The sequence below is a fragment of the Mercenaria mercenaria genome, chromosome 14, assembly GCF_021730395.1.
Source record: "Mercenaria mercenaria strain notata chromosome 14, MADL_Memer_1, whole genome shotgun sequence".
Lineage (NCBI taxonomy): Eukaryota > Metazoa > Mollusca > Bivalvia > Venerida > Veneridae > Mercenaria > Mercenaria mercenaria.
The window spans coordinates 26608677-26629166 of record NC_069374.1 but is presented as its reverse complement, the minus strand read 5'-3'; the positions used below and the strand labels follow the sequence as shown (position 1 = coordinate 26629166).

The window sequence follows — 20490 nt, the reverse complement described above, 5'->3', positions numbered from 1 at the left end:
GTCATGCTCAGACTAAAAGAGAATTTGATTAACCACAGTTTGCTACTAATTTAATTCACCTTAAAAGTCACTTTGTGAGAACAACAAAAAGACTTTTTTTTTTTAGTAACTTACCTGTGTTAACTATAATTTATAACTAATACAGGTTATAAAATGCTTGAAAAAGTAACTGAAATAGGTTACATAACTTAAAACAGTTACACCCCTGACTGTTGATCAGCTGTGGAGCTTGAACTCATACTGCAACATGTTTTTTTTTTAGTCTCTGTTTAGTGAAAATTGAAAGGCTTTACTTTTAAACACAATCTGAAGTATGTGCATGCATGTAAAATTGTGGTTTAGTTCCTTAAAGTAAGGTAAAAGAAACGAAATTCACAGCACTTCAACTGCAAATCCATAAATTATCTAAGCCCTTTTAAAATTAACAGTGTATTAGTAATAGTTTATACATAAATAGTACAAATCCACAGGCACCAGTATCGGACCTGGGACAAAGAATATGGCCTTGTTTTTCATCCTAAATGAGTTGAAAATGAAAAATATGTAATGAAATATGACCCCCTACAAATGATACATATGTGACATATGTATCATTTGTAGAGGGTCATATGTATCATTTGTAGGGGGTCATATTTCATAACATATTTTTCATTTTCACCCCTTTAGGATGAAAAATAAGGCCATATTCTTTGTCCCAGGTCCGATACTGGTGCCTGTGTACAAATCGGGTAGAATTAGGTCAAATTACATCACATACATCACAGACCTAGATTCAAGGATGGGATGGGGGAGGCCTATGTCGCTCCTGCTTCTAGTGGCCTGAGAAATGACCTTTAATTATTGACCAATAATAGAGGCCGCATTTGTGACCCAATCTTAAGGCGTAAAAAAAAAAATTGTTTGTTTCCGGTATCCCGACCTACCCTAAATTTTTGGCCCGACCCTAAATGTTTTTATGGCCTTGGAGAATAATTTTTTCAACTTTTTGACAAAAAGTTGCCAAACTGCACTTTTTATGCTTTAAACATGGTCATTGATGTTAAAAATCAACTTCCTGATGCTCTAAAGGCATGACCCCCTTATTTGTATTAATTTTTTGACACAAAAATAATTTCCGAAAAGTCTCCCTTAATAAAAAAAATTTCCAAAAAAAAAATTTTTTCCGACCTTCCTACCCTTATTTTTTTGAGCATGTTACCGGAAACAAAGAATTTTTTTTTTTAGGCCTAATGAAACTTGGTCAGAATATTTGTCTTGATGATCTCTAGGTTGAGTTTTAATCTGGGTCATTTAGGGTCAAAAACAAGGTCACATGGTCAAATCAAAGGAAAAGTTTGTGAACACTAAAGACTACAGTTGTGACTCAATCTTTATGAAACTTGGTCAGAATGTTTGTATTGATGATCTCTAGGTTAAATTTGAAACTGGCTCATGTGGGGTAAAAAACAAGGTCTGTAGGCCAGATCAACTCTGGTGAGCGATATATAGGGCCATCATGGCCCTCTTGTTTTCATGAATTATGCCCCCTTTTTAGATAAAATTTCAAGTTAAAGTTTTGATGCACTTTCACTCCTTATCTTTTATACCAAACAGATTTAATTCAAACTTAAAAATTAATTGTAGCGCATCATCACCCAGCAAACAAAAGACGTTGTATTGACGTTGTACCGACGTTGGACGGTACCCCGACGTCAGATCAATGTCAGATTATAGTTGGATTTGAAAGTTTTTTAGACGTCATAATCCGACGTCGATGCATCGTCGAGAATCTAACTAATATCCAACCATGATGCAACCTTAACCCAACCAAAATCCAACCATATTCCAGCTTGTTAACGACTGCATTCTACCCATGATTTAAGTTAACTATAATAGGTAATGAATTTCTGCTATTTAAACGTTGGAATTTTACTTGTGACCCAGCATCTAATCAACACAATTGTATGTATTTTCTAATCTTTATTTCCTCTTGTGACAACATAAATAAGTCCATAAGATAAAATGTAGTCAATTATGCATGCCTCTTCAACACAGCTAAAGCATCCACCTGAAATGTATAAAATACAAAGTTTTCATGTCCGCTAAATCGAAATAAAAAAAGCAAAAATGTTACTTCGTAAGAGCTAGAATCATAATCACTTCATGCAAAACAAATATTATATAATATATCCAAGGTTCAGATATCTTCCCTGACCTCGAAAAAAGTGCACAAACTTTGGTAAAATGCAGTTCTAAAATATCAAATGTTATTTTTTTAAACAAAAAAATCAGCAGTCATTAAAGTAAGACTAAGTTTTAAAATATTTTACTCACATTGCAGATCCCTTTGTGTAAAGTGTCTTTAAACTGGCTCTATCTAACCTCTCCAATGTATCAAATTACAGGAATATCGTGTAAACCAAAGCAAGCTTATCTGAAGAATGCGTGACTAATAGACAACATGTGTAGAGAAGACCCTGGGTTATAAATTTTACTAGTCTAATAATCTATACAAGTTCAATGTATATTGATTTCCTGTACACAATTTATCATTATTAATGTTGTTATTTTAATATTCTTAAAAGTAAACAGTCTGTAATATGATCTTTTTTAAAAAAAAAAAATGAAAAAAAAACAGTTATGATTTTTAATGTCCAAGGAAATATTATTTGTCAGTTTTATGCGCATTTTCAAGACTTTGTGAGAACAAGTAATTATTTTAACACTTTGAAAATAATTCTACACCAAATAGTTGTTTAACAAATAACAACATTGCACTCTCTTCAAGTCCCACAAGAATCCAACGTCAAATAGACATATAAATCTAACGTTTACTAGACGTCATAAATACGACATTGAACAGACATTGTATTTAGGTCGCCGATGTCGTGACCAAAATCCAACGTTGTTTCAACGTCAGGTGTTTGCTGGGCACCCACATCATATCATATGACACAAGTGCCATAACTCTGGCAACAATAATTCATAAGTTATGCCCCCTTTTTACTTAGAATTTGAGGTTAGTGTTGGTGCACATTCACTTTATCTGTGTTATTACTTAATAAATTTGAATCAAACTTAAAATAGTTCTTCTTCTTCCACATTGTTATCATGAAGGTCCATAATTCTTGCACAAATATTTAGTGACTTCTGTCCCTTTTCTAGCTTGACTTTTCGAAGAAAAAGTAGAGCTATTGTACTCGCCCCGGCATCGGCATCGCCATTGGTTAAAGTTTTTGATAAAGTCAAATATCTCTGTTACTATCAAAGCTATTGACTTGAAACTTAAAATAGTTACTTACTATCAAAGTCTACACCAGGAGAAACAATCCCCGTAACTCTGATTTGAATTTTGACAGAATTATGCCCCTTTTTAACTTAGAATTTTTGGTTAAAGTTTTTGATAAAGTCAAATATCTCTGTTACTATCAAAGCTATTGACTTAACTTAAAATAGTTATTTACTATCAAAGTCTACCCCAGGAGAAACAATCCCCATAACTCTGATTTGAATTTTGACAGAATTATGCCCCTTTTTAACTTAGAATTTTTGGTTAAAGTTTTTGATAAAGTCAAATATCTCTGTTACTATCAAAGCTTTTGACTTGAAACTTAAAATACTTGTTTACCATCAAAGTCTACTCCAGGAGAAACAATCTCCATAACTGTGATTTGAATTTTGACAGAATTTTGTCCCTTTCTAACTTAGAATTTTTGTTAAAGTTTTTGATAAAGTCAAATATCTCTGTTACTATCAAAGCTATTGACTTGAAACTTAAAATAGTTATTTACTATCAAAGTCTACACCAGAAGACACAATTCCCATAACTCTGATTGAATTTTGACAGACTTATGTCCCTTTTTAACTTGGATTTTTTTACTGGCAAAGCTCTAATTCAGAGTCAAGCACTGAGAAAAGTTGAGCGCGTTGTCTTACGGACAGCTCTTGTTACATAGAATTTCAGTTTAATTTTGATGCTTTTTCACTTTATTTCTGTTGTTATTAAATGGATTTTAAACTTTAAACGGTGGTTCCACATGGTCACTAACATGACATAATGTTCATGATGCTGGCACCAAAATGCTATGAGTTATATCCCCTTTTTACTACAATTTCAGGTTAAGTTGTGATGCACTTCTGTCTTTCTCACTTATTCAAGATTAAAACTTAAAATAGTTGCTCAACATTATTAGCCACATAATATTACACAATGTCCTGGTGCATTACTTTTGCAGAAATTGCCATGAATTATGTCCCTTTTATACTTATTTAATGTTTAACAGTTTTGATACACCTTTCTATCCCTGTTAGACACAGACTGTTACATTTGATACAGACTTATTATTTAATAAGCTTTTGTCCAATATCTTCATCAACGTTTGAGTTATTAAACACTTCACTAACAGCTCTAGCTTCCTCACATGTGCCCAGTTACACTATCCAGCATCAAAATAGTCGAGCGTGCTGTCTATGATAGCTCTTATTTACTTGTACTTGTGTATGCATAACTTGATCTTGCAAAAATTTCACTTTGATGTTTCAGAAATCAGTAGGCCTACTACAGTATGAGTCTACTACAGAAATTGACAAGAAAGAAGTTTATATCTGCAGATTCTGTCCACCATACACAGCTTGCAAGATGTCTCAATACACTGGATCTAACAGCTTTAGGTAAGACTTGGACTTAGATCTTAGCCAATTTAGTCAACAGTGGTGGTAGATCTTAGTCAGTTTAGTCGTCATTGCAAACTCAGTAATGCTGGGAAGACTAAATAAAATCCAATTGCAAGGAGAGTTCTCCTTAAGATGGTACGTACTGGTCTGGGGTTGGGATTAGGATTTTGTACATAGAATTACTCTCATAAACAGACTGGGTCAAACTGAGTGTAATATCAGTTTGTTGCATTGTATGCTTCTAAAACAGTTTCATATAGCAGTGTCTTTTTTTCTAGCCAATTTGGGGCCGAAATAGGGCCCCAATCCCAATGGAAAATAGTAATGCATAATGATAATTTATGGCCATTTTCTCTCTTAAATGTGACATTTTAACAGAATATATTAGTTTTAACAATTCCCAAATTAGGCATTTTCCGACGCATTTTTCCCAATTGTAAAGGCCTCGGCTCCATTCCCAAATTGGTGGGAAAAAACACTGTATAGAACATGTCTATTGGTCACAGATGTTTTATAGAAGTTGTATAAACTCTACATAGATGTAAAATGTTTTAATTTAGCATTAAGTTTGATTCCAATATCCATGTAAAGTTGTCTGAATTCTACATTCAAAATTAAGTGAACAATGAATGAGACTTCTTAAGACTATTTGTTGACAGTTTCCTAAACTCTCTCTTTGACATTAAAGAGAATAGTAATATCAAAATAAAATGATATTAATTTTCGTTAAAATGGTTTTAATTTAGTTCTTAATAATGTTGAACAACTTGAATGACCAATTAAAACAGTTCCTTGTAAAAGTTTATTTGAAAACAACTGTTTAATTATCATCGTGTTTTAAACAGGTATAGGGAGTACCCTGGGTGCAGGTATCTATGTTGTGGCTGGACAGGTTGCCAAGCAAACATCCGGTCCCTCTGTGTTCATCTCTTTCCTTATTGCTGCCTTAGCCTCCATACTTGCAGGTAAAGTTTAATCTTGATGACATAGTCACCTTAAGACAGGTATATGAGGGCTGTTCATACTGTAAAACACTTACTCTTCACAAGAACTTTATTTTTGCTAGCATTCGACAGCTCTTACTAATCTGTTGAGATGTTTTCATAAAAAAAAACAACCATACACACTGTTCATAGGTTTAGTTTATTTGAGATCTTGTCATTCACAGGTTTTTTTTCGGCCGTTTTTATAGCCGTTATTGGGCTATATTCCCAATGCCAAAAAGTTGTATTTTTCCCAAATTGAGTGCAAAAATTCCCAGTCTACATTCTGAAAAAAATTTCATCAAAATTGCACAAACATTGACCAAATTATGGACAATTTTTAAATGGCAGTATGTTAAAGAGGTTGTACAATGTGAAACAAGTGTATGAGAAATTACTTAAACACATCCTTACTATATCCTATGGGACTAAGTATTTCCCAATTTGGAACATTTACGCATCAAAATTCCCAATATTGGGTGTATAGGCTATGTTACCAAAACAGAAAGAAAAAATCCTGATTCAAAAGAAGATACTGTTCATTTTAAGGACAATGAAAATAGCTGATGAGGAAGGATATGATAAATGCTGAATTTTCAATTTATGATTAATACTCAGAATTTTAAGTAAGAGAAAACATCTGAAATGTTTGTGCAATATTTAAATTGTGTTTTCAGGCCTGTGTTATGCTGAGTTTGGTGCACGTGTACCTAAAACAGGGTCAGCCTATGTATACAGCTACGTCACTATAGGAGAACTCATGGCATTTGTGATTGGCTGGAATCTCATACTGGAATACGTGATTGGTATGTTTAAATATATCAGCTAGTTTATACTGCAAGTATAGCATTATGATTTAAAGCAAATGAGAAAATAGAAGAATTTTACATGTCAAATAACAATATACATACAACCAGACTGTAAAATGAGAATTCATCATGCTTAGACTGAAGTTGTACAAACTTTAAGTTGAACCTCAAATTGGATACTGTACTGAACAGTTTTGATGTTTATTAATGTAAACAGTACTTTGACTAACTGACCAGCATGTTTAGCCAAACTTTCACTCGATTTTATTGTTACATAGAAATAACTTATGGCATAACTATGTCAGTAGAAATTTGGATATCTGCTTAGTTGTTATTTGTTTTAATCAAGGAATATCATTAAAAATGCTGACTACATATACTTATGTGAAATCTTCTTAAAATCAGGTTAAAACAAACAAAACAGAATAATGCATTGCATCTTTCATTTTACAGGTACAGCAAGTGTAGCCAGGGCGTGGAGTTCATATTTTGACTCTCTCGTCAACAACACAATACAGACCTATTTCCGCGACAATGTTCCTATGAATGTGACTGGTCTGTCTCCCTACCCAGACTTTTTTGCACTTGGTATAACACTTTTCTTATCATGTAAGTAGCATCATTTCAACATGACATAGGCATGTGCCATAGGAAGGTGAACAGTTATTTTAACTTTTCGGTTTTCACAGTCAAAGAAGGTTCAGAATTTGCAACACTGAAAATTAGTGAGTTTATATACCATCCAATTGCTGTTTTGGCCAAAACCGCGTAATTTTATGCCCATATAATGAGTTGATTTTACAGTACAAAATGTATATTAACCTTTAGCCTGCTGGCAGCAAGTGATTCTGCCTTTGCGAATAGTGCATACCATAATCAGCTTGTACGTCCGTGCAGGCTGGTCATGGTCTGCACTGTTCACTATTCAGCTGTAAATTGTCAATGAATACCCCTTTGAATTGTAAGTGGCACAGCCCAGATTGAATGATGGACCAGTCGATTTTAGAAATTTAGTCGGGTAAAAGCTACAAAGGTGAAATTTAAAAATTAATGCGATTCAAATGTATGCATACGTATGAAGAATCCCTACAGATAGCATGGTGGATCCAGTGCTTGTCGTATTCCAGTGCCCGGCATAAATTTTGCAAATTGCCAGTTTCAGCTCAAATATTTGATACTTGTCACCATTTTGTCGATGTTCACATCACAAAAGCTTTGCATGTAAACAGGTTTCTCAAAAACTACCAGACCAGATGCTTCCAACATCACACATGTTGTCATCATCGTAAAATGGCCTCACAGGACAAGTAACATAAATCTAGCTTTATTTTGCCAACATTATGCCCCTTTTTAACTTGGAATGTTTTGTTAAACTTTTTCATGTGAGTAGATTTTTCCAAAACTACTATGCTGAGTGCTGTTAAACTTCACACATATCTTTGCTGTCATGAGATGACATCACAGGAGAAGTTACATTACTCTAGCTTTTATTTTGTAAAGATTTTGACCCATTTTTAACTGAGAATTTTTGGTAAAAGTTCTACATGTAAGCAGGTTTCTTAGAAACTGTTGGACTGAATGCTTTCATATTCTTCATATTTAGTTTAAGTGTTTGGCATCACAGAAGAACCATTCTTTACCATGTTTTATTTTACAAAATAAAGCACCTTTTTCAGCTAAGGAAGTTTTGGTAAAGCATTTATGTGTAAGATAGTATCATGTGTAAGAGTCTCAAATAGTCAAGTGTAATATCATTAGACAGCTCTTCTTCTCTATATCCTTCAATGTTATCAAATTATTATTTTTATATATAGTTAGAGTTACAAGCATGGTTAATATAACAACCTTATATGTGTTTTGACTAGGGATGTCAACGAATACCAAAACTAGTATCCGAATATTCGGTCAACCATCCGAACGAATATCCGGATATTCGTTACAGCACATAACCTCTTTTTTCTGATCACCTAAACGTATTTAGGTGGCAGGGGAGTGCAGATTCGCGAATTCCACATTGACGTGTGGGTACCAGTGTTGAAATATCCATAGAAATCTCGTTTTTGCGTATTTTTCTTTGAAACTACTATGGACTATTGCAGATACTATAGACTACATAAAGACGACTCTCCGGTCCTATGCACCTGTCGCTTTCCATGCCAGATGTAGTGAAAATTTGCCAAATCACCCAAATTTTATAGACCAAAATTAGCCTAACCGGGCCTCACTTTGAACTCTGCCATTCATCCATTTTGTATTTTTAAATCCAATTTCGTAGCATATATGTATAGTGTGAACATAGATGCATACCCAGGTGGTGTGGAATGTGTCTCCCAACCACCACTTTATTTCCCTAATTTTCACTTGAAAAAAAGTGGATGGATGACAGCCGAGCGTCTGGCCGACTTTTTGTTCTGATGTTTATGTTTTAGCCTCAACCGGAAGTACGAAGCTAGGAATTTTAAAACACCCGCCGTGTAGAATCATTAACCGTTCCTCATTCCCCAGATATATTAAAGAATTAATAATGATAAATAACCAGTAAGATAGATATGCCTTTATATCTACCCTGTCCTGTTTATACAGAAAATCGACCGGGGCCAAACTACGAAACCGCTCCCCTTCCACCTTATACAGGGACTTGTGATGTTTTGCTAGGACCCGCAATAAATGTGCGGTCGCCATATTCTTTAAAGCTGCAATATTTGCCGACGATTTGTAAACACGTATTTTAAATTATGTATAATTATTAATTGACAATAATTGCATCGATGGATCAAACAGGTCTTGCTTAGATGACAAGTATGCTTCGCACACCCGTCGGTTAGGTTTTATCACCATGACGACTGTGTAGTACGTTTTGACATGCTGTTTACGTGACGAAAAATAACAATGCTTTCAGCAATCTGTATGTTACTACCGAATATTCGAATACTAAAATGAGATCCGAATATTCGTACCTGTGACCGAATAACCGGATATCCGGATATCCGTTGACATCCCCAGTTTTGACAGAGAAATTGCTTTTATTGGAAAGACTGCCATTTGCATTATGTAAATAGTAGTGCTGTTGCTAAAATATTACGAGGTAATGTGTGTAAATTAATGTATCTGGCATATATGATCAATTTAGCTTAATATGTCATTAACTTAACATAAGTTTTAAAGTTAATACAGCTTCAGCTTTTTTCTTATTTGAAAAACAGATTGTGTTGGATCATATTATGTTTTTATAATGCCAAGCACTGGTTCAATCAAGTGTCTTGCTTGATTAAAATCTAAACAAGTTTTTCTGCAGATTTTAGCCTTAAAGGTATACTGCCAACATGTACAGCTTTACTGTGTTCAAATTGGGTTTTCCTTAATTTTGAAAATAAATAATGTAAAAATGCATTCAGTACATTTCCTTGTATAGAATTTCAACCTCTCATATCTTTTACACATTTTTTTTTTTACATTAAAATATATTTGATTTTATGATGTGAAATATTTGATGACAATTAGACAGTTTTGGAAATGAAATATACATAACACTCAGGTGTAGTTGTTGACATCAAAACAGTTTTCATCTACTAAGAGCAAGAATTTACAAAGTTAAATAATTCGCTTTTGTAACATACTGGTAATCATGAGTAATATTGTCAAATTTTGAACATAGAACTATTTACGTCTTATTGTTGAACTGATTTGTAACATTGTGACTATAATATTGCAGTGATCCTAGCTGTGGGAGTGAAGGAGTCTTCAAGATTCAACAACCTGTTTACAGCTGTCAATCTACTGGTAGTAACATATATAGTGATCTGTGGGGCATTCAAGGCAGACGTTCATAACTGGCATATCAACCCTGACAAGGTATTCATCCGTCTTGACTATTTTTGAGTTTGACGTTACGAAGTATGTGGAGAGCTGGTGTACTCACCCCGGTGTCCAAGTCCTTGTTTGTGTCCACACCTTGGTTGATGCACTTTCACTTTATCTCTGATTTGCTTTTCACTTAAGGTATTGGACCCGTAATAGTGTACCTCCTTTTTGAAGAGTATTCAATTCCTAGCATAAGCCTACTTTGACTGCAATTTTCAGGGGGGCGTAGGTTCAAGCCCAACTGGGACCAAAAAATTTTTTCCATAATTTCCTTTTTTTCTAGGAAGTTTTTACTTCTTTCAAGACTTATTATGGATGTATAGTACAAAAGTGGAAAATTTTCATTTTATAAGCGATTTCTTGCTGTTCAAAGTGAATTTACCTCTGAATCAGGAGGGGTAGAGTTAGTCATCTTTAAAAATACTGAGTTACATGCGGTAAAAGTTCTCTATTTTGCCTTCATTCTTTAGATTACGTATTGTGGAAGAAATGCAGATAGGTTTTACCTCTGCCCCAAGGTTATTTTTGAAAGAAGTGAGCAAAATTCAAAACAGACCCACAGGATTCGACCTTAATTTTTCAATGCTTGAGTTAGAATGCTGTCTCACTAAATCTGTTTACTTGAGGTACCCTTGAAAAAATGATATTTACAGTTTTATTTTGTGTTTTATAATTGTTTAACAATAGTTTGATGTTTCTTTTTTCAAAATTAATGCTTTAATGAATTCTCTGCAAACGTTTTAGATATCATCACATTAAAATTTGTCTCTACTTGAGCTTGAGGAAATACCATAAATTATTCAAAATTTACAAAAAACGGCACAGTAAAAGTTGTTTAAAATTTGCAACCCCTAGCGAAACATGGTCAACATTAAAAATATACCAAGCAAATGCTATTTTTTAAACATTACTGTTAGGGGTCCAATACCTTAAAATAGTTATTCCTCATCATCACCAACACCATATGACACAGGGGCAATAACTCTCATACATGTACCATTATTTCATGAGTTTTCCTCCTTTTTACATTGAATTTTTCAGGCATGTTCACTCTATCTATGTTATAACTAAATGGATTTGATTCAAACTTAAAATAGTTGTACCACATCATCACCCACATCATATGGATATAACTTTGTTGTTGTCCATCCAGCTGTTCATCGGTCCATCTATCTGTGAGTCCTTGTGTCTGACCATCTGTCCATCCAAAATTGAAAATGCTTATAATTCATAAAGTGTTTTAGCTAGAATCACCAATCTTCACGTACTTATCAATTAGCACATGACCTTTGCTCATATATAGTATTATCCCCCTTGACCTAGCGAAAGCAGAGATTTGATTGGGTAAAAATAGGGATTTTTGACTGTATCTAAGTAACCTATAGATGGATCTTCATGAAACTTTCACTATATTACTGTGTGGATTCAGTTCAAACTTGAAATATTTCTTCCAAATTATTAGCCACAAGATATATGACATGGTACATTACTCTTGCAGAAATATGTAACATGAATTATGTCCCTTGCATATTTAGTTAATGTTTTTAGCTCACCTGAGCACAAAGTGCTCATGGTGAGCTATTGTGATCATGCTGTGTCTGTCAAGTTGTACGTCTGTCATCAACAGTTGTGTTTAAATGACATCTCCGCCAAAACCACTGAATGGATTTTGATGAAACTTGGCCTGGATGTTCCTTGAGTGGTTCTTTACCAAAATTTTTCAAATGGTTCCGCTTGGTTGCACATAGGGGCCACCAGAGCTATAAATAGAAAAATCTTCAAACGACATCTTCTCCTAAACCACTGGTCCGATTTTGAAGTAATTTCACAAAAATGGTCCTTATGTCACCCTCTTCCAAGACTGTTCAAATTTTACTGATTCGTCAAAAAAACATGCCGCCAGGGGGCAAGGTCACTTTTCCCTATATGTATATAGTGGAAACTTTAAAAATCTTCTTGTGTGAAACTACTGGCAGATTTCAAAATAATTTAACACAAATGGTCCTTGCATGACGCTCTACCAAGATTGTTCAAATTATTCCGATTCATCAAAAAACATGGCCGCCAGGGGACATGGTCACTTTTCCCTAAATGTATATGGTGGAAATTTAAAAAACTCTTCTGGTGTGAAACTACTGCCTTGATTTTAAAATAATTTTACACAAATGATCCTTGTGTGACCCTCTACCAAGATTATTCAAATTATTCCGATTCGTCAAAAAACATGGCTGCAAGAGGCGTGGTCACTTTTCCCTATATGTGTATGGTGGAAATTTAAAAAATCTTCTTTTGTGAAACTGCTGCCTTGATTTTAAAATAATTTCCTTCTGTGACCCTCTGATTATTTTGATTTGTCAAAAAACGTGGCCGCTAGAGAGCGTGGTTACTTTTCCCTGTATATATGTAGTGGAAACTTAAAAAATTATGTGACATGTATATAATATAGGCTAACGTACTGTAGAAGAAACCTAACTTTGTACTTGTACCATTACATTTAATTTATACAAATGCACTTGAAGCCTTGCACAGATGAGCGCTTTAGGTTCAATGACCCTCTTGTTATATACTTTCATTCTATCTTTGGTATTACTAAAATGCATTTGAGTCAGACTTAACTATTGCCATTTATTGTTGTCCACATTTGAGTCATTGAACACTCCAGTGACAGCTCCAGCTTTCTAAGTTGTGCCCAATGTCACTATAATCTAGCATGAAAGTAGTCAAGCACTCTTATTGAAGTATTCTGCCATTTGCCATGGAGTTCATCACAACAAACAGTTGATATGCTCAAGACCCATGCCTGCATCCAGAGGTCAAGGACACACTATAAAACAAATTTGCATAAGTGGCTTTTTATATTCTGTTATTATTTCTGTCCAAAATTTCTTGAATGAATAACAAATGCAGTAATGATATGTCAGATCTAAAATGCATGCCCCTGATTCCCAAGCCAATCACACTTGAGGGTAAAACCTCATGCATGTCAATTTCTTGAGCTCTGTAACTCATGAACCACTTAACGCACAAGATTTGTCTGCTTTCTAACTTCAGTGCTTATCCAGTGTTCGCCAAACTTGGTCATAATGTCTATGGGCATAATATTTTGGCCAGTTTGGATAACCAGCTCGATCTTCAAAGTCTCTCTGGATTTGTTGCCCTTGAAATAGAGTTGCAAAAATTGACAATTTATGCTCTGTAACTTGAGCAGTTCATATCCAATATGCACCCAACTTTGTCACAATATTTAAGGGCATAATAGCATACATGCCATAATTTTTCAGGACCTTTCCGGGATTCTGAGTTAAAATTTCCGGGATTTTTACCCTTTGTCCGGGACATACACCGTGACATTAGTTATTCGTCTGTTTCATGCATAAATATCATAAAATTACATGCAGTTTCCGGAGATAAACATTGTTCCCTCGCTTAGGAATAATTTGCTGCAAATGTCGTCTAGCTTTCTAAGGGAGGTAAATAGGGTAATTCACGTCTATAGTTCGGCACGTGAATTGGTTGCGTTCCCGAGGTGAACTGAATTAGGAGACTTGCTACATAAGAAGAATTAACCTGGTCATCGTGATTTAGAATCCAGCTTATTTGGTATCATTTTTATGCTAAACGTTTATCTAATCATTAATAAAATGGAATCCTCAAAGGAATAAAATAAATCTTGTAGATAAAATCGATATAAAATATTTTAGGTTGGGTCAATTTTCATGGATCGGTCGGCAAAGGCATTCAACAGTCAAAAGTTTAATTTAGAATATGTGTGACAATCAATCTACATTTTGAAAGATTACAACCTTTTAAAATAATTATCGTTTAATTGACCGTTATCAGCCATTTCTTCCAATCAAGGCTACATGTAGCTTCACCGCCTACGTGCTAAAAACAACGAGATTTTCGGCTATTGTTCCTAATATTAAAGGATCATAAAACAGTTATTGATTGCATAATTTTGTCAATTCATAATCAGGGTCATCAAAATAGCCGACTGTAAATTAATCTGGGTCATCAAAAGTTCGCAGGGCGCGTTCAATATGAGTGTTGATCGGAGCTGGCTTAATCAACACGTGTCCCGCTCGAGGGCATGAAACTGATTATCGGATAATTAGGAATAAACAATGTGACACGGGGGACTGTTTATTGTGTTTTATTAATGTAAAATTCGACAATTTATAGACCAAAAAACTAGTTTTTTGGAGGGTTATTTTTGTTTTCTGTATTTTTAATTTTCCGGGACATTTCAACACTGTCCGGGACACCGGGACGAGTATGTGATTTCCGGGACAATCCCGGACAATCCGGGACGTATGACATGTATGATAATAGGCTGGCCAGATTCAATAATTGTCTTGATTGTCTCTGTGGCACTGAAGTTATTACAAATTGCTAAATATTGATGGTGTTTTAACCATATCTTTACCAAACTTAGTCAGAAAATTTATGGGCATGTTAGGTATGGCAGTAAGTATGCTTTACAGACTGGATTTAAATTAAAAAAAAATATAGACATTAAGACAACATAGTTATAGCTTTTTAAAAATTGAGCCACACCATGAGAAAACCAACATAGTGCTTTTGCGACCAGCATGGATCTAGACCAGCCTGTGCATCCGCACAGTCTGGTCAGGATCCATGCTGTTCGCTAATGGTTTCTCTAATTGCAATAGGCTTTGAAAGTGAACAGCATGGATCCTGACCAGACTGCACAGATGTGCAGGCTGGTCTGGATCCATGCTGGTCGCAAATGCACTATGTTGGTTTTCTCATAGCATGGCTCAAATTTCAATAATTTGTGACCATCGGTTCGGCGGCTCCAAAAAGTTGCGGGGAAATTAGTACTCAAGTGGTAGCTGTCCACCGAACACCGATCAGTAAACAGATATTTTGGAGTGGGGGTCATTGCCCCTGTATGGATGCACAAATGATGAACTCCATGTTTCAGTTCAGTAATTAATTCTTTTATTTTATGATGGACACCAATGTGTAGTTTATGTAATGTTATTTTAATATTTTAGTATAGTCCAGTATTCCAAATGTTATCAAAGTTCTATGTTCAAAATATAATTAAAGACAAACACATCCAAGACAAGCACCAAAGTTAATTCTAATGTCAAATTATTGTAGATGTTTCTTAATCGAAATTTCAAAGAAGACTGATTTTAAGTTCTAAAACAAAATTATAAGTTTCCAAGGACAATCTCTAGGGTAACCATATTAGCCAATAAAAATTTAAAAGTAATTTTATATCTAAACCAATGAAAATTATTGTAACAAAAAGGTGAAATCATTTACTTAAGAATTTAGAAGTTTACTTAAGAACATGCCTGGGCTTCACACTTAATCAGCCAAGGAAGCCAAGGTGTTTGTTAACAATAGCACCTAATGCAAAGTGCTAAAAGCAAAATCTGTTTTATAATCAAAATTGTTTAGAAAGTGATAAAATAAAAATTTCTGACATGTTTAAGTAGGAAAAAATAATAAGTTAAGTAACACTTGTCCAAGCAAAGAATGTTACAAAATAGAAAAATCAATTTTGAATAATTTTTACTTAATTCACTAAGTTTAAAATTAAAAATGATAAAATTTTAATTTATCATTAAAATTTTATGAAAGAATTTGGCTGATTTTATAGCCTGGTTACAAATTACTCAGTTTGATGTGCAAGTTGAGTTCATATTTTTTTTCCCAAAAATAATGCACTTTGTAATTGTATTATACATTTCATTCAGGTCACTGCTGTAAACTCTACAGATATTGGAGACGGTGGATTTCTACCATTTGGTTTCTCTGGTATGTTGTCAGGGGCGGCTACATGTTTCTATGCCTTTGTTGGATTTGATGCCATAGCAACAACAGGTACATAATGGTTTTGGAAATGCTGTGGAGACTAAACAAAACTTCTCACAGATTCTATTATTGGTGACATTTTGCAAAGGTGCAGTATATTGTACTTAGAGAAATGCTACATTTTGAAAGTTACAAGGACAGGCAGAATGTGCGACTATTTATTAAGTATGACCTTAAAATGTGATCAGTATTTAAAACTGAAAAAAAAATGACTTTAAGGTTATTGCTATCCTTTTTTATACAGAATGAACTGACAAGTTTGATACATTTGAAAAAAAAAAAGAAAATTGATAGCCTTGTTCAAACTTAGCAGGGGATGGGGGTTGGGCAGTTTTGTTTGGATAGTTAAGTCCAGGAGGACTAGTATATGGTATTTTGTGTTGGGGTGGGGATCCGGGAAGATTTTGGTTTGAAGGAAGGGAAAGGGAGGGATTCTGTCTGGTGAGATTTTGTCTATACTATATGTTTCAGCTTCTACAGTGAAATAATACAGATAAAGTATGCCATGCTGTTTTCTATGTGTCTGATAACTTAGTTTTTACAGAAACTCAATTCAAAGGGCCACACAGTTTTGTATAAAACATTGTGAACTTACAGATTATGAAAAGATATGAAATGTGTTGGATTGGCTTATTTCATCTAGAATTTTGACCAAGTGAGCCGCGCCATGAGAAAACCAACATAGTGCATTTGCGACCAGCGTGGATCCTGACCAGACTGCCCAAATGCGCAGTCTGGTCAGGATCCATGCTGTTCGCTTACAAAGCCTATTGCAATTAGAGAAACAGCATGGATTCTGACCAGACTGCATTGATGCGCAGGCTGGTCTGGATCCATTCTGGTGGCAAATGCACTATGTTGGTTTTCTCATGGTGCGGCTCAAATTATACTTCGGAAGTATTTTCTGAAATTGCTAATTTCTTATTGTGATTGATTTTCTCTGTTTTACAGGTGAAGAAGTGAAGAACCCCCAGAAAGCTATACCTATAAGCATAGTAGTGTCACTGCTGGCGTGTTTCTTTGCCTACTCTGGTATATCTGTTGTTATAACACTAATGTGTCCTTATTACCTACTGGACGGGAATGCACCATTACCCGCTGTATTTGATAGAGTCGGTTGGCATGTTGCCAGGTACATAATTGCTGTGGGTGCTGTCTGTGGATTATCAACAAGGTATGTTGTCAGATATAGTCAGACCTGTACTACCCTGTGAGAGATGCCACAACTACTGTAACAGTATAATACTTTTCGAAGAATAGTCCAGCTATTCTACTCACCCTGGCGTCAGTGTCTGTGTCACACCTTGGTTAAAGTTTTACATGCAAGTACATACAGCTATCATTTAAAAGCATATAGCTTTGAAACTTATTTTTTCTTTTTCTAGGTCAATTACCAACCTCACTGGGTCAAGCTCCGTAACTCTGACATGTATTTTGAGCAAATTATGCCCCCTTTTGGACTTAAAGTTTTACATGCAAGTTAATATCTCCAAAACTAATGCAGATATTGAATTGAAACTTCACATGTGTCTTCGGGGTTATAAACCCAGTTGATAGCATCAAGTCCCATAATTCTGACCTGCATTTTGGCCAAATTATGCCCCCTTTTGGACTTCCTGGTTAAAGTTTTGCATGCAAGTACAGACAGCTATTACTTAAAGGCATATAAATTTGAAACTTATTTTTCTTTTTAGCTCATCTGAGTTTTTGAAAAAAAAATGATGAGTTATTGTCATCACTTGATCGGCGTCGGCGTTGCCTGGTTAAGTTTTATGTTTAGGTCAGCTTTTCTCCTAAACTATCAAAGATATTGCTTTGAAACTTGGAATACTTGTTCACCATCATAAGCTGACCCTGTACAGCAAGGAACATAACTCCATCCTGCTTTTTGCAAGATTTATGGCCCCTTTTGTACTTAGAAAATATCAGATTTCTTGGTTAAGTTTTATGTTTATGTCAACTTTTCTCCTAAACTATCAAAGCTAATGCTTTGAAACTTGCAACACCTGTTCACCATCACAAGCTGACCCTGTACATCAAGAAACATAACTCCATCCTGCTTTTTTCAAGAATTATTGCCCCTTTTGGACTTAGAAAATCAGTTTTCTTGGTCGAGTAATATGTTTAAATCAGCTTTTCTCCTAAACTATCAAAGCTATTGCTTTTAAACTTGCAACACTTGTTCACCATCATAAGCTGACCATATACAGCAAGAAACATAACTCTGTCCTGCTTTTTGCAGGACTTATGGCCCCTTTTGGACTTAGAAAATATCAGATTTATTGGTTCAGTTTTATGTTTAGGTCAGCTTTTCTCCTAAACTATTCAAGCTATTGCTTTGAAACTTGCAACAGTTGTTCATCATCATAAGCTGACTATGTACGTCAAGAAACAGAACTCCATCATATATTTTGCAAGAATTATGGCCCTTTTTGGACTTAGAGAATCATGGGTAGGAAAATTTTTCTATTATACAAAAAAAATCAGATGAGTGTCAGCACCCGCAAGGCGGTGCTCTTGTTCTAGATCAGTTACCAACCTCACTGGGTCAAGTCCCATAACTCAGACATGTATTTTGGGCAAATTATGCCTTTAAGACTAAGAAAATTCTGGTTAAAGTTTTGCGTGCAACTTACTGTCTGCAGAACAAATGCAGATATTAAATTGAATCTTCACATGTGCCTTCGGGGTTATAAAACTAGTTGATTGCATCAAGTCCAATAACTCTGACATGTATTTTGGTCAAATTATGTCCCCTTTTGAACATAAAACTTCTGGTTAAAGTTTTGCATGCAAGTTACTATCTCCAAAACTAATGCAGGTACTGGATTGAAACTCTATAGATATTTTAACATTTAGGGTAACATTTTCCTGCTTCTGGGACAATAATTTGAATAGTCGAGCATTGGCTGTCTTACGGACAGCTCTTGTTTTTACATTTCTGTAACCGGTCTCTGTAGCCAGGTTTGACTGTAATCTGTATTAAATTTCAAGTCACATTTAACTTGGTAATTCATCAAGGCTTAGTTTTCATCTTTAACCTGTTTTAATACTTTTTTCTCAGTTCAGATATTGCTTCTTGGTGAGAATTTTAAATACATCATACTTCTGCAAATAATGAAATAAAATGGCGAGTTAGAGTGAATGAAATTGGATTTTACCTTAAACATGTGTCAGTTATCATGATGATGTAAATTGGTTATTGTATGAATTAAAATTATTTGCTGTCCATATACCATGGATGACCTGTTTTATATCAAATGTGGTTATGATAATTTGATTTTTGCCGTCTTTTTCCAGTCTTCTTGGTGCAATGTTTCCACTTCCTCGTGTGATCTACGCTATAGCTAGTGATGGACTTATCTTCAAATTTTTGGCGAGAGTCAGTGATAGATTTAAAACGCCTCTAATTGCCACTCTATTGTCTGGGGTGCTTGCTGGTATGTTTAATTATATATGCTTTCTGTTCGTAAGAAAATCAGAGAAGAAGAACCAAACATTTTCACCTTCTCACACCACTCACCTTCAAAAGACATCTCAAAAACTATTTGGTGGAAGTTGATGAAACTTGGTCTGAATGTTCCATGGATGGTCTTCTACATAATTTGTTCAAACAAAATCAAATCCGTGCAGAATTCTGATTGCCATGGTATCCGAAATGAAGAAGTTTTAAAATTTTCTTCTCCAATACTTCAAAGGTCCATAGCTTAGATGTATTTGGTGTGTAGTATTGCCTAGTGGTTCACTACCAGTTTTATTCAAATTTTGTCCATGGCATCGAAAATAGTTCCATCCTGGTGTTCACTTGCTATCTAGTCTTATATGGGAAAAACTTTAGAAATCTTCTCATGGCTTAAGATATTTGGCATGTATTATAATTGTGTAGTGGACCTTTACCAACGTTGTTCAAATCGTGTCTCTGGGGTCAAAATTGGTCCTGCTTGGGAATCACTTGTTAATGTAAAACAAATTTTAATTTTTTTCTAATGCAAATAGGATCATAATAATATAATGCATTCTGTGACACTCTGGCATGCATAAAATAATAAACAATTCCATATATCAAATGTTTAACCTACAGTTGAACTATAAACAGCATGTTCCTGCTTGAGTCAGATGAGTGATATAGGGCCATTATGGCAATCTTGTTCTGAAACTCCATAGTTGTATAGTGTATACACAAGGTCTAATTTGTGAGGAAGCTTATAATCCAGCCAGCTTTCAAAAGTTCTACCAATTTGAAGGTGCCTGAAATAATGCCTAGAGGAGCACCTGAGGTCTTCTTCCACCAGACATAAAGCTAGAAAGTTGCCATATGACATAAAGCTAAC

The 20490-nt window shown here is 34.8% G+C and overlaps 1 protein-coding gene across 2 annotated transcripts in view; it reads left to right on the top strand.

Moving 5' to 3' along the window:
* The window catches only part of LOC123527084 (high affinity cationic amino acid transporter 1-like), a 37142-nt gene that overhangs the window by 833 nt on the left and 15819 nt on the right, over positions 1-20490 (top strand). For both annotated transcript variants that reach the window (XM_045306355.2, XM_045306354.2), the window contains exons 2-9: positions 4523-4650; positions 5499-5618; positions 6314-6442; positions 6899-7054; positions 10158-10297; positions 16042-16168; positions 17111-17333; positions 19460-19599. In XM_045306355.2, coding sequence (XP_045162290.2) covers positions 4545-4650; positions 5499-5618; positions 6314-6442; positions 6899-7054; positions 10158-10297; positions 16042-16168; positions 17111-17333; positions 19460-19599 — 1141 coding nt within the window. In that variant the 5' untranslated portion in view covers positions 4523-4544. The remainder of the gene's footprint in view (positions 1-4522; positions 4651-5498; positions 5619-6313; positions 6443-6898; positions 7055-10157; positions 10298-16041; positions 16169-17110; positions 17334-19459; positions 19600-20490) is intronic.